The sequence below is a fragment of the Meleagris gallopavo genome, chromosome 4 (genome assembly GCF_905368555.1).
Source record: "Meleagris gallopavo chromosome 4, MGAL_WU_HG_1.1, whole genome shotgun sequence".
In the NCBI taxonomy this organism is placed as follows: domain Eukaryota; kingdom Metazoa; phylum Chordata; class Aves; order Galliformes; family Phasianidae; genus Meleagris; species Meleagris gallopavo.
In genome coordinates, this window is record NC_139407.1 from 40727771 (window position 1) to 40743010 (window position 15240).

Sequence of the window (15240 nt, forward strand, 5' to 3'; positions counted from 1 at the left end):
ATGGACTTATCCAATCTATATTTGATAAGTCAAAGAGTAGCAACATCTCTAGAAGGAATTCTAAGAGGATCCAGAGAGATAAGTAGCAAGTCCTCAGTGTCAGAGATTTCTTTCTATTCTAATGTATAGCCTGCATGGCAGATTAAAGTAAAGCTAAGTACATGAAAGCAGCCAGAGCCTGGGAAAAACACTTTGTTCATCAGCCTAAATTTAAAATGAACCGCACAGTGACAAACAAGTTGCTTGCAGCCTATTCTTTTAATCCAAGCCTCATCTGTAGACCTAGAGTTCAGCAGTTTGTTCTCGCTGCCCCTTCCCCTCATTTTGGGGTACTCACTAAGTTATTTTGCTGGAACAGATCCTCTCAAGACTCATTTAATTCAGGTTTCCAGGGTGAGTGCTAACCCATGAAAAATTCACAAGGATAAAGAGGCAAAGGTCACAGTGCTTTTTGCCATCAAGTCACACTGGAAAACGGCAAAAAGGTTTTACTGGGTCTCTGAACGTATGGGTCTTGCTATGCAAAACAACTCACCAGCTCTGCTCTGTTTGCTGGTACAGCTTTTCAGACCAATCTTCACTTTGATTACAAGTAGAAAGCTTTGGGATTGCTGGCCTGCTGACATTTTCTGTAGGATGAACTAAAGTCCTTCACTCCACAGCAGAGAGCAAAAGGAAGAAGATACATATGACTAAAGCTTTTGTATTTAGGCAATTACAATAAAACTCCCAATTCTAAATCTGATATAACCCCAAACCAGTCTGATTTCCAGAGATAATAATCACTGATGAAATGAAGCCTCTAAAATTCTGGCTGTACACATACTCCTGTGTAAATACAAATTTAAGGGTATGATTATAGGCAACTGCATTTAAAATATTTGGCCATAAACATTTTCACCACAGCAAAGAAACCTCGGGACAAGCAGCTGAGTTGCACTTTGCAAAATGAAGGCAGGAGTTGCCGTGAAGAATGACCTCACCGACTCCCTCCAAGCGGAGCAGATTTGCTGCTCTTCAGAGCACTACATCTATGGAGGCAGGGACTGACTACATTTCACACCACTAGTGGCAGCTTCTGAAATCTGCTAAGGTTGCTCCCATATTTTTGTATGCTTTCTGTTGTGTCATTTAAACAAAATGCAATTTTTTTAAAATTAGCTATTAGGTGGAATTATTTGTGCAAATGCTTCCTGTAAATCCATTCCTTTGCCATGCTGGATAGCTTTGGATTTGAATTGATCTTAAGTCGCCTGCACATGTCAGTAAGGAAAAACAACAGAACGCCTCCTGAGGTACCAAAACTGCAGCCATGCAAACACACTCGTGAGCAAAGTGGTTCACTCCTCTCCTGGGCAGAATGCACTGATTCTACTTGCCAGAGCTTCCAGCACACAGCAGGTTCCCAGCCAGGCATATCAGCACATGCCCTAAGCAAGTTCATACTTGCATATGCATAAACATGTTGTGAGTGGCAACAAGCAAGAGTCATTGATTTAATTAGCCAAGTGCCCAGCCACCATTAGCAAGACATGTCCTGCAGCTGACTGGGCCAGGAGGCTGACTAAGCTCCTATCTGTGTGCAGGCTCAGGATTCTGCAAAGGCACATGAAAGTTCCTGATCACAGACTCGTTTCCAAATGCCATACTGCTGCTTAAAATGACCAACATTACGAGTCAGCTTACAGCAATGCAGCTAAATAGCAAACACATTTTCTAACTTTGTTAGAGTACTTAATGAGTGAGTAGTTAAATGCCAGTCTTTCATTACAGCAGTAACTTGTGAGTTCGACTCAGTGCATTGGTCACAGTTTCTCCTGAATGATTACTCATACTTATCAACGCAATGCCTCACAGCACAGCCAAACAGCTGAGACATTCAGCTTATCATAGGAACTCTGCATGGGAGAAACCAGCAAAGCCCTCATTACTGATCCTCCACACATACCCCACTGCCTGCTGCAGTTTTTAAAACTTGCTTTGAAAAACCATTTTAACACTTTTAATTCAAGTTTCAAATGTCTTGTCACTTAGCACACAAGATGTTATAACATCACTGCATAGTGGCTCACATCATTCCATATTAGTGTGTTTTCTTTTTCAATGTTGACTATGGAACTAGATGATCTTTACGGTTCCTTCCAAACAAAGCCATTCTATTATTCTGATTGTTTTATCAGGCAATTACTTTTGTTGCAATCCATTATTAGTATTGGGATTCCCAATATACACCAACACAAAACTATGCTAAAATTATCCTGCTCAAAGTAGAGTCACTTTTTCTTTATACCTAATTTTAGTTGGAGCAGAACAGGGTAGTAGTATAAACCATAAATATTAAAGAATAGAAAATGCAAAGTGCAGGCATCCAGAATTGAATTTTTAAATTATTGCTGTACAAGAAATGCAACACTGGGCCCATAATAAACACCACATTCAAGTATGTCTGATGTACTCAGATAACAGGATACTGTTTCACATTTTCTAGGATAGCAGAATATTTCTCAGTTTTACAGATTTTGTTAACCTCATAATGTCCTATCTCTTCAGTTTCACACACAGTCTACGTATTTCCTTTTAAAAAGGCATCGTAAGAATGACCCAGCCTTGCTTACTGCCACGTTCCTTGTGCTGAGTCACAAGCAACCTATGCCGTAATCAGTATAAACTTTGCCTCCAATCTACAACTGCAGTTTTGATCATTTGTCCCAGGAAATGGTCACCATGTTTTTGTAAATCTAAGAACTGAAAGAAGCAGTAACAAGCAGATAAAGCAAAGCTTTGAGAAGGAACTAGGTGTTTCAATGAGATCAACTTTGTCATGGTTCCAAATACACTTTCCTTAGGAAGTATGGGAGTGTGCAATCTCAGCTGTTTTGATGCACTCTGCGTGTGTTAAAAACATGTTTAAAGGACTGAAACGTCTGAAATCCCTGAACTTCTCACATCAACAAGCCCAATTTCAGCAGGGCAGGCTGAGGATTCCTCCCTTTCCAGGTAACACGGCCGGTAACCATGACTTACACCCTGTGACGCTGATATACGTACCCGGTGTCTGCACTTGGTTTGGTGTCAAACCTAGAGAACCTCATGCATGTAAAGCACGAGTTTCCTTATGTGCACCCCTGGACCCGTTTCAAACTGCTCTGTGGTGGTGACCCACCCGAGACGCTGCGTGCTGCAGACACCAAAGCTTTTCTTACTACTGGGGCACTGTTGTACAAGCAAGACCTGCAGCGCCAGATGCAGCTTCGAGGGGAGATGGTGGGTTTGGGGTGGGCGCCGGGATCCACCACGGCAGGCACCGAGGACTCTCCTCAGACGCCGCCACACCCCGCCGACCTCTGCCCGCCGCACGCGGCCGTACCTGAATGAGGCCCCGGCGGTGCAGGGCAGTATGCACGCAACCCGGCACCTCCCCTCGGAGCGACAGTGAGCCGTTCCCGTTGCCCAGCCGCCAGCTACCCCGCAGGCTGTGCACCTCGGGGCCGCCCGCGCCCGCCCCCCCCGCCGCCATCAGCAGCAGCAGCAGCACGGCGGCGCGGCCCATGGCCGCTGCGGGAAGCCGGAGCACAACAGAAGGTGCCGCCCGCCTCACGGCCGCAGAAGTGCTGAGGCGGCGCTTCAGGCCGTCACCGGCCGTTGGCGGTGGGGGCGGGGCGGCCGCGCGCCTCCTCTCCCCGACCGTTAACGGTTGCTCAGGGCCGATCGGACGGCAAAGATGGCGGGAGGCGGCGGGGCGGATGCAGGGCAGCTTGGCTGCGTCTCGCGGCGACTTTCGTACAACTATTCTCCCTCTTTTGGCTATAAAATGATAGAGGGATATAAAATCATAACGAATGTCACCCTCTTAAAAGGGTACTCTGCTTCCTCATAAAGCTTAGCTTAGCAGAGCTGCTGCAAGTTTTGATTGTAAAAGCTGGTTATAAAGCAGAAGTGAGAATTCCAAAGAAGCATCTCGAATATCCTTTCTAAAACCTTTTGCAGGCTTCCTGCAGGACCCCACGAGCTGAGACCCTTCAGTCACGGCTCAAAAACGAATTAAAGGATGAGTGGAAGGAACAGAAAGCACACAGTGCCCTGGCTGCTTTCTGGGAACCAGCCCTGCTGCAGGGAGGCCTGGATTAGCTCTGGAATGGCCTATTATTGCACTGTCACACCCCTCCAGTGCCACTTCCCCCCTCCAAGTCCCACTTCAGGATACATAAAATAGACTCCAGTGGCTCTTAAACTCCAATCACCAATCCTGGTGGTACCTGCTGGAGGTTGTGTTGTACTCATTTTCCTTCAGGTCTGATCACCTGCAAGCAGACTCTTCTGCTTTTCCTCAAGTGCAAATAATCTTATTCTCCTCACAAAGCTCAACATAAAATTGAAAGTGCTCCTTTCAGCAGCCACTCCATGACTCTAAATTATTGCTTATAGAATTCCAGGCTTTAGTTTTCTGTTGTTCTTAAAATACAGTTGATTAACTGTCCCACACACCTACTGATGTAAGCCCAACATAGGCCACACGGTTTGGTTTGAAAATATTTTACTCAATTTATTTGCCTCTTCAGAATCAGACAGGCAGGCACTTTGCTAACACTCAAGTGAGAAGGTGAAATATGGATAAAAACAGAAAACCACGCAAATTGCTGTAAAGTAGTAGTGCTACCACTAGCACCACATCTTTCTGTTACTGTATCATTTTTTCCTCTTTAAAACAGAAGTCACTGTACATTCAAAGAAAGCAAAATTATACACAGAGGTGCCTACGTGTGATTCTGCATAGAAATGCAACCAGCCATTCCAAGAAACCTCAACTAACTGCAAGGGCTTTCTTTCTGTTTTCCCACTTCCATCCTCATGTTTCCTTAATGTCTATAATCACAGACGGTAAAATTAGAGGATAAACACATAAAGCATTTTGTGATGCTAAAAGGTTAATTATTTCAACAACATACATACATAGACCAAGTCACATGAGACTAAAGTGTGGCTGACACATGAGAACAGGCTGCTGCATCTGGCATGTAGCAGAGAATGTAAGAGCAATCACAGACAAGAATAGGAATAACCAGAGTTTTGTTGGTTTGTTCATTTGGTTTAGCTTCTGGCTTTCACATAAGTCTTTAGGACGTTTAGAAGAATATCTTTCTGGGTCAACAGCCCTTCACTTCAAGTTAAGAGAAAAACACCAGCCCTCCCATACATCTACATATATGATAAAATCACAGGTGATTTTTTTCGGAGTAGAAGGGCATAGTTCTAAGAAATACTGCTCTGAAGAACAGCTGACACTCGTTTTTGTCACTGAAAAACTCTCCTGCCACCTTCAAACAGGAATGCTTGGGGCCTGCTCTATTTGACAAGAGAGTCTGTGCAGGAATCTAAATACTGAAAGTGGCATGAATTTTTAAGACTGAGGAATTCATATTCATATTATATTGACTAATTGAAAACCATCTCCCATTTCAGATCGGCTCCTAGTCATCTTTTAGTAAGATTGCCAAAAAAAAAAAAAGAGTATTGTCATGGAAAATTGAGTACTTCGGCTAGCTTCACAAGTTGCAGAATTCAGTAAAAGTGTCTTCTAAAAGTTCAGACTATAAAGCCATTGCACATTGACTGTACATTCTGTTTCTGCCTTCACCTGTCAATGAGAAATGCAAACTAGCTTTTGGGACTATCACATAATACAGTGCATTTACCTTCAATTCACTCATGTGACATCAAAAACACTTAAACACAGTGGTGCTGCTTGAGAGACCACGTAGGATATTACTTCTCAATAAGCAGATTTACAGAGAATTGAGTTTTAATGCTACCGAAGTGCAACTGTAAGCTGGCTTCTGCCCCCCCCCCTCCCTTTTTTTTTTTAAACGAGCTTTTTCCAGCAAGTCATGTGGTAGCTTCTCAGTAAGAAGGAAGCTGTGTTTCAAGATGTTTACTGTACTTCCGTGTTTTCTTAGCCTTTTATTTTTCTCCTTAAGACTCACTGAAGCAACTCACAAAAAAAAATCCTAAGAACAATGCTGTAATCAAGTATCCTGAGAACATGCCGTTTCCTTGTTCAAGGCTTATAATTAAGTTAAATCATGTCTCATTTTCATGTCTCAGTTTTAGAGTGTTTTTGTTGTTGTTGTTTCTGTGAGGGTATTTTTAAACAAATAACATTTTTAGTGTTTCTACAGTCTGAAAGGTTGTGTTACACTTTTAAGACATGGTAAGGTCTTTCATATGCTTTTCTTTCATTGTGTACAATATTCCATCTTTCTGAAATGCCATAAATTTCGGTTACTACAGTTCTTACTCTTGAAGGCTGCAAGCGGACATTCTTTTATCAACTAAGACAAAATGCTGAGAGCAAGCGCCTCTCTTGGACAATATTAGAATAAACTCAGAGCAGTTCAATTGAAGCTGCCCAAATTCTGTTGCATTGATCTCAAAAGTCCTTTGTTTCCAACTGCTATGCAATCTTTATCATCATGACAGGCTGTGGATGCTTTCTCTTTCAAATTCAAGTTCAAAGAAAGGTTTTAAACAAACAGGTTCTCACCGATTTGGCTGCAGTACTTTAAGATATTACTGCCCCCACCTGTCCACCCTGTATCATTCTGCTAAAGGTTGCCACAAAGCAGTACAGGCCTTGTGTTAGCACCAAACCGTGCTGGAATTTGCTGTCTTTTGATAACTATACACCACCGCAGACAATTTGTCAAAGCAGCAAAACAACTGAAGGGTCATCTACTTTGGGAAGTTTTGCATTGATGCAGCAACATTGATACAGATGTGTTGGTTAAATACTGGTATAAAACAGGACTGGTGTTCAGATTACTGCATATCCCTTCCGATAGTGCAGCACATGTATGAAAGCTTTAACCTCTGTGTATAATGCATATTTTCTGTTTCATGACTGCCGCTACAAACATAGAACTGCTATGCAAAACAGTTACTTTCTGGGTTGGCATAAAAGCAATACAGTGCAGGGAGCTTTCCAGCTATGAATTTACAAAGGATGGACAGAAATAAACAGATTTCAGACATTATTCTATGTTTATCTTGAATCTATCAAAAAAGGAAGCTAAAAATAAAATGAGGAAATAAATTAGCATTGTTTTTTGATGAGGAAACCATCAATACATTGTATTGAGAAGACTGTATTGGGTTATTGAGAGCAAAATACAAAATGAGGATCTAAGTGGCAGGCCTGAAGTTTCTCCCGTAATTATTTTTAAGTCTGTAGGTCATTGCAAGGGTATTTTGTCAGCAAACAAAATTGCTCAGCCTTAATAATCACATGCAATTCAAGGTAAGTATGTGGAAAGGAAACTACTGCGCGAGGCAAATACTGTATGGAGAAGGGAAAAAATAGGCAGTAGGAATTTTAAAATTGCATATGCAGAAAGACAGCTGATACCTTGACTATGTCCTTAAACTCAATCAGGTATGCCAGTGGAGAAAGACTGAATTTGTACCTCAGCTTAACATTCTGTTTTCAGGTGGGCTCAAGTCACAGGACTTGGGTTATAAAGCTCCACCATCTATGGTATAGACACAAAAGGCATAAGGATCTCTAAAGCCAGCACGATCAGATTCCTAAAAACAGATTCTTTAGAAGATGCAACTCTCATAGCTATTGTTCTCTTCGATTTATAAACACCTTTGAAACAATGAGTCTATTTATAAGATTACATAACACTGACCACTGTCATTTACTCTTTGTCTCACAAGCAGACAGGTACTGTCTGAAGGCTACATGACTAGCATAAGCTACTGTGGACTCTCAATTAGAGCTTAAAACATCTAGAATCAAAACTGACTTTCTGGCACTTACAGGAATACAGTAGTACATATGAGGACAGCAGTACAAAACAACTTGCTTCACCTTTCTCAAAGGTCTGAAACTAGACATCTGTAACCACATCATATGATTTGTCCATAAACACCCAAAATTAAATCCCTCAAAATGTGGGTATCGGAGGTAATGAACTATTTCCCGGACGACAGAAGTTTGACAGGCTTCAGTTTTACTAAATCAGTGTGCTTCACTTGGCATGTGTCAGTTGAATGCAGGACATACCAAACATATTACACTAAGTACAAAACACATCTCCATCCTACAGTTTTAATGAATGTTTTCCTTGCAGGTGAACAGTATGAGAAAGTCAACAAAAAATTATAGCTGATAAACTGGATGAGTAAACTTAAATGGATTTGAAGTTGTCAAAGCACCTGGGAGCTGTAGTTCTTTTCTAGTTCAGTCACTTGAGACAAATCACTGGGGCAGGTCAGGACCTCTGTTTCTCAGTGCTTAAATGGAGGTAATGTACCTGCTGCTACGGACCTCACTAGGACACTACTCCTTCCATTCATTTCCACATTTTCACAAGCTCCCAGGAACATACAAAATCACAAAAACTTAGTACTCAAGAGTCACCTGAAATTATTATTTTAACAGCTACAAGAAATGCTAGAATTCTTAACCAATGAAGTCTATGCTGACCAAACTCAATTTCCATTTAACACAACAACAGGAACAAAGAGCCTGCCTATATAAAAAAATCTTCTCGTCTGATTCCAGTGCAAGATGTTAAAGTAAAGGAACTGCATCCTCATACGGTCCAGGATGCTACTACCTACCACATCACTCACTACACTGGCACAAATGTTTCAGGCATGCGTTGCAGAAACTGACTCATGCATGTTAATCAAGTGGACATATTTTACTATGGACTATTTTTTCAAAATGTCTTAGTACATAAACAACACTAAAAATAGTACTTTATACACACTCAGCTATAGAGAAGTATTGTGCATTTGTTTTGATTCTTATGGTAACCAGAAGGAAGCAAGACTTAGAACCACTGCAGCAAACAGAATAAGAACTGTCTTTGACTATGTATTTCTTGTTTTGGTACTAGTCAAAAGTTCAGAGCATTTTGATACTTGTACTGGAAGTAGAGGGGCAGGCAGTAGTTTTATGGCTATAAACACATTAAAGAGGAATGTGAAAAGAACCTTGGTGTAAGAAGTTTGAAAGGATCCTCACCTATTCTGGAAGCAGAGTTGTAAAGATACTATTCACACTCACTCTGTCCACAACCAACTTCCCTGTGAAACCAAATATCTGCTGCACAAATTATTGCCTACATCATTGCTACAGGAGTCACAGCTGAATGGTAAAGTTGTTTTTTCTCAACACTAGGACTGCAGATAAGTGCAGAGGTAATCGTAGTTAGTGTGAACTGGTACTGATCGACTGAAATAAGAAAAGCTACACTGTAACTTCACTATAAAGTCTGAAATATAAATACTCAGCACGAATTTTGACGTCTTGCTTCACTGTCCTGAAGATACTTTCAATTTTTATTATTGAGATGAAGAGTGACCAGACACCTCAGGTTCTGGCACTTTTTACATACTAGCAAAATAAGCAGCATTTGTAAGCAGTAATTTCCAAAGGTCTTCATTATAGAAAACTGTCATACTTCAAAAAGTTAAGCAGTTTGAAAATTTTCTTTAAAGGCTTAAAGTGCAAAATCATCTCGAAAACTTCTGTCAGTAAAACTGAAGTGGATCCAAGCTCCTATTATGCTGATTGTCTCCATGTTTCTTGAACACAGTTTCATCAGCAGTGATACTATCATACTGACAAATATTTCAGAAGTCTGGAGCTACGCCCTGCGGAACTTCAATCAAACACAAGAGAAACTTAAAGCTGTAAAAAAAAGCAACCAAGGAATCAAACAAATCCTAACAATCATTTAGGCAATTTAGTCTAACAAGTGTTTTAGTAAACCTAGCAAGTTGACAAATAATTGCAGTTTTTCCTCCGTATTCCCTTCAGAGACCTCCCTAGTTTGTCACAGCCATGAGAGTCTGCTGGGAGGACACAAAGGCTAAGCTTCCTTCTGCCATAACCCACTTTGACAGTTCACAACAGGCAAACTGACAGACAAGGAAAACCCACTGCATTGCTGAAAAGAGTCACTGATTGTTTTGTAAACATCCTGGTGGCAATCTGAACTTGGAGATTTTTCAAGACCTCTTGTTTGTTTTGTTGTGTTCCCTTAAATACCAGGGATGCTGAACCACTGTTTATCCTCCCAGTTTCCTGGCAATGATCCATAATCTTGTAACCACAAACTGTAATTACTGCTATTTCCTCCTAGCAGAACTCTTCAAGAATAGCTTATCAGTTAGCTGCAGCTGGCTCACAGGTTACAGCTGGCTGCCCTCTCCGCTGTCCACACCCTCAAGTATTCACGATATATGTGTCAGCATATGCTACATGATAACTTCTCTTAAAAAATTCCATGACACTGACAACACTGACATCTTTCCTCTTACTCTTTGCCCCAGCACATCTGCTCCTTAGATACAAAATCTTAATACAGTTTTTACAATTTACTTATCTACGAGCTCAGGAAACTTAACACATTTTTCATTACTTTTGAAAACATTCCTCCCAACTAGAACCACTGCAGCAAGTTTAATAGTTCCAAAAGATTGCTAGTATTACTCTGTATCCTTTCTTCATGTTTTTGCACCTCATGAAGCATAACGTGCCCCAGCAACTGCCTAAAATCCTTGTTCAGAAGCTAGGAGTACTCAGAGATCCCAGACACTGCCTTGCTAAACTATGAAACAGATTTCCCCACTGGATCAGGGAAGGCAGCAGAAAGAAGCCCTGTCCACACAGTGGGTGTACATGAAAGAAACAGAGACATAAGGAAGTTCAGGTTTCTAAAGGGTGTGTGCTAAAGACAAACTGCAGAGTGGCTATGGAAGAGAAAATAAGGTTGGAAGAACATATGCTATTTCTGTATCAGGCCTCCTGTCTGGTGAACTACAGGTGTTCTATCTTCAGCTAATGACAACTTCATTTTTCATATTCCTGTTTTAGTTGTTGATGAGGTTGCTTATTGTTATTAGGTTTTTTGTTTTAGGAAAGCACAGCATGATAGCTATGCGTGTCCAGTAAGATGACATAGTTGTTTCAAGGAAATTGCTTCAAGAAAATTTAATCAAAGAAACTCGATGTCCTTGAAATAGCTTGGTATCCAAAAGTTTGAAAGCAATGACTTTCCAAAAGCCATTCTTCTCATCAGTTTTTTCTTCTGAAATCCTGTAGTATTCTTCTATGTCAGCTGTGTCAGTGTCTCAAAGAATATTACACAAAGAAGCACATTTCAGGGTTACTTGTATTATGTCAAAGCACAACCTTTTCTCACATAATCTACAATTAATCCAAACAGAATGCACTTCTTTTCCATTTATAATCAAAAAGAAAATTAAAAATTCACATCCTTAGCACCACAATGGTAATTCTGAGTTTAAGAGGTAACACTTAGGAAATACGAGTGGAACAAAACCTAGTTAAGTAACAGGCATCTACCTCCCACCTAATTCAAGTGCTTGTGAGGGGGTAACCCTACCTCGAAATGTAGCTTTCAATGAATCTGGAATGGTTTCTCAGGAAACATAAATCACTATTCAAACAAGACTTAGGGATATCCTCTTGAAATACAACTCAAACTGTATAAAAAACATTAATAAGAGCAGTTAATATAACTGGCAATAGAAAGAAGTCAGACTCAACTGACTCAAGTTCTACCTCTTACACTGACTAGGTTCTGTATCTGCATTTATCCCATAGCAGCTCACTGCTGAGCTTAGAGCTCATTCTCAAGCAAACTATTATCCCAAAAATGAAAGTATTTTTATGCTACAAAAACTGAAGTCAAAGAAGGCTTACACTAGTAAAAATTGTATGTATATAAGTACACGCATTGGCTTACATGTTTAACACTTTGCAGATAAACCATGGAGAACTTTGTCCTGCTTTTTATAACACTGGCACCTACCAATGGAAAACTTCACTTTTCTGAGTGTATGGAAACCCACTATTTATGCAAAGCTAAGCATCTACAATTGTACAAAAGTACCTGTATCCTGAAGAATTTATAACCCTTAAAGTGAATACAATATTTACTAGTACACTGAAAAAAAAACCAAACATAGTAGTGCAAAAGAGAGCCACACTCACCCTATATCTTTCAGGGGGCTTGTGTGCACAATGGAATAAGAAGCTTGCAAAACTACACAATGGCTTACTATATAAAAATATATGTAATACAGGCTCATTTTATAAGCTTACATGTTGAGATTTTCTATTCAGATCACAGTACAACTGAACCAATAAAGACTTCTCTAAATGTCCTATGTTTCACTCAGCATCTTGTTTTCAACTGAACTGGTTAATAATATGCTGTTTGTCCTCTGCCCTTTAAAACCAAACCACCAAACAACAATCTCTCAGGAGTGAGCACTTAGTGTTCTAAAAGATGTCTCCTGAAACTCAGGAATGAAATTCTCATGGGCTACAAAGTAAGGAGAAAAGTGGAAGGGCAAGGTAGAAGAATAGAGGTGCAAAAAGCTGAACAAAATTTGTACCCGAAAGTTTTCAAGGCACATGTCAATTAGACCGGACAGATGCTAAAGAGAAGCAAGACTTTAAGACATCAAGATTTTAACATTCAGTTCCAAATACTCATTCTCCAGCCAGAACTCACCCATTCTATAGCAGTAGCATTCTATCAGCACCACATTCTGGAAGTTGTATTGATGTCTGCTAAGGTTGTCAACTGAAACCTTCTGCAACAGCTAACACTGATATTTCCTCAGTGCTCTTTCAAGTACAAAAACCGAGAGACCTGACAAAGAGACCTAGACCCCTTATTCCAATAAAAGCATCCCAATTCTTGCAAAAGAGGAAAGAAAGCAAGCTAATACTAATCAGAAATTTTGCATTTCTAAGCTATCTATAAATCAGATAATCTTACTGCATTTGTTATCAGAGGAGGATTAACAACATGGTGGAAATTCTGTAGATGTTATTTCAGCAAAAGAGCATCCTTTCCCAAAGAAATGACAGCTTTGTACTAAACGTCAAAGCTATGACACATCTTTACTATTTACCTTCACAAATTAGTCAGTGACTAAGGGGTTATAAATTCATGCCATATGCAGTACACATGGTTGCATCTTGCAGTTCCTCGCTTAGATGGCAAGAAGCTCTGGGTTGCCTTTAAAGACACTGACTTATGAAATATTCCATGCACACACCTGCAGAAGTTCAATTATCTACACCCTGAGTTAATTCTTCTAAAAGTGAAGTTTGAAGTCATATTCTTCAACAGGCTAACTTGGACACTTAAAATTACAACTGATAAGCTATCTTACTGCAGGTTACTTCCATTTGACTTTACATTACAGAAATTGACAATATATTTGCACTTCACAGTGACATAGGCAGCACATCTTCACCTTTCATACCTTTTATTTGCAGTTTTGTTTCCTGCTTTACCCTGCTTTCTCTGCATTGCTCCTGCACTGTTCCCACAATGTAAGCCTTATGCTTTATAAATACTTTAGTCCTAATTCCAACTACTTTTTATACACACAATTGCCTATCGAGGTTGAAATACATTTCTCCAATTTATGCTATTTTATGTTGAAGGCACTAGGGTAAAATAGCATCCTTTCAACAACACAAGGAATTGCAGCAAACAGCAAGTGGGCTTTTTTTTTTTTTTTTTTTTTTTTTTTTTTTTTTTTTTAAAGGAAATGGAGAGGGCTGGAGGGGGATTCCGTTCAGGGGATTATAATGTGGCGCATGTTCCAATGAAATAACCTTTGTAACTGAAGAAACTTCCATTGATCATGGATTATTTCCCTCATTCCCCTATGCCAATTTGTTTCATACAAACGATTAACAGAAATAGCTGTCTTAATGTAGTCTTCATAGATTAAAGCTACAACGCTTTTTTTTTTTTTTTTTTTAACCTATAAACACAGCAAAAGATCTTCAACTGAATTCCAACTTTTATACTATTTTAAGTGCTATTAAAGACTTGATGATAGTAATTCAGAATAAAGTTTCGGTCCACAACTGATGAGCCTATTGAATTTGCTTCAGATTATGAAGATAAGAGAATTCTTATCATAGTGAGGTATTTGAACTAAAACTTTAAGAACAATGGGTAGAGGTTGCAGAAAAGACTAAAAAGTTACTTGGCGCATTTCTGGCTGCAAATGTTTAAATGATCAAGTCCTTTTCATTAGTGCTAATTCTTTTTTGCCTAAGCAGTTATCAAATCTAACAGGACTGGTACAGTTTACACACTTACATTAACTAGCTATCTTTTAATCAATTGCCAGACTGCAGTTCCATCCCTCCAAAGTAATCAGATTGTACTCTTGTCATCTGCTTAAAAAAAAGTTTGTTTCAGAAATACTTTGCTTTTAACATCTTTGTTTTCTACAAACACCCGCAAATAAAAGCCATTTACAAAACAAGATTTTGTTCAATTCAGTACTTTTAGGATGCAGTTGACTACTGAGTTGAAGCTATTATTGTATTTGTCATCCTAAACTAAGTTTTCTAATAGAGCTGGGCAGGACAACAGTACTTCCCAAAACATCCAGTTTTCACAAGCTCAAATCATACTTTTTGTTCCTCCATATGTTTCACTACAACTGCTGGACAACTACAACCTTCTGGACTTGTGGTAGATAAACTGACTTATTGAGGTAATCACTAACCTTTTTGTTTTGGCAGAAGTTCTTGAATTCTTTCCTTTCTTTCTGGGCTCACGCTAGCCAGTTTCTTTCCTCAACACCCCCTGCTTTTAAGACTGAGCCCCAGTACAACTTCAGGGGAAGCCTGCACACTACCCAAGACTGCTTTGAGGACAGAACACTTACTATTTCCCATCTCATAATAGCACGATCTCTGGTGCACATGTGTAACATCTACAATTCACCAATCATTCTTTCATCAAAATACATGCTTTCCACTTACTGAAAATGATCACATACCTACCAACAGGGAGTACCTGAGAAATACACAGCAGTCCAGGCAAGATTTCCATCTTCCATGCAACATTTTACTATCTTCTTTCCTGAACCTCCCTCATCCACACCTTGAGTTTTACAAAGTTTGGTGCCTTTCATCTCACATCTTTCTAGTTGATCACAATCGTAATTTCAGTGGCGGTGGCGATGGCTCCACAACAAAGTAATAAGCATTATATTAACATAATTACCACAAAGGTAAGAGCAACATATTTGCCGGATTACAGATACATGCTTTTACCTCAATTGCAATGCTATTTGGCAGCTGCATTTCAAGTATATTCAATTCCAGAGAATTGGCACAAGTAAAAACCTTTGGTAAGCAAGACAGAAATA

The 15240-nt window shown here is 39.7% G+C and overlaps 1 protein-coding gene across 1 annotated transcript in view; it reads right to left on the reverse strand.

The window, feature by feature from the left end:
* MANBA (mannosidase beta) overlaps positions 1 to 3677 on the reverse strand; it is a 49407-nt gene extending 45730 nt beyond the window's left edge. Inside the window, exon 1 of the mRNA XM_019614813.3 lies at positions 3368 to 3677. Coding sequence (XP_019470358.3) covers positions 3368 to 3550 — 183 coding nt within the window. The 5' untranslated portion in view covers positions 3551 to 3677. The remainder of the gene's footprint in view (positions 1 to 3367) is intronic.
* Positions 3678 to 15240: the final 11563 nt, after the last annotated feature.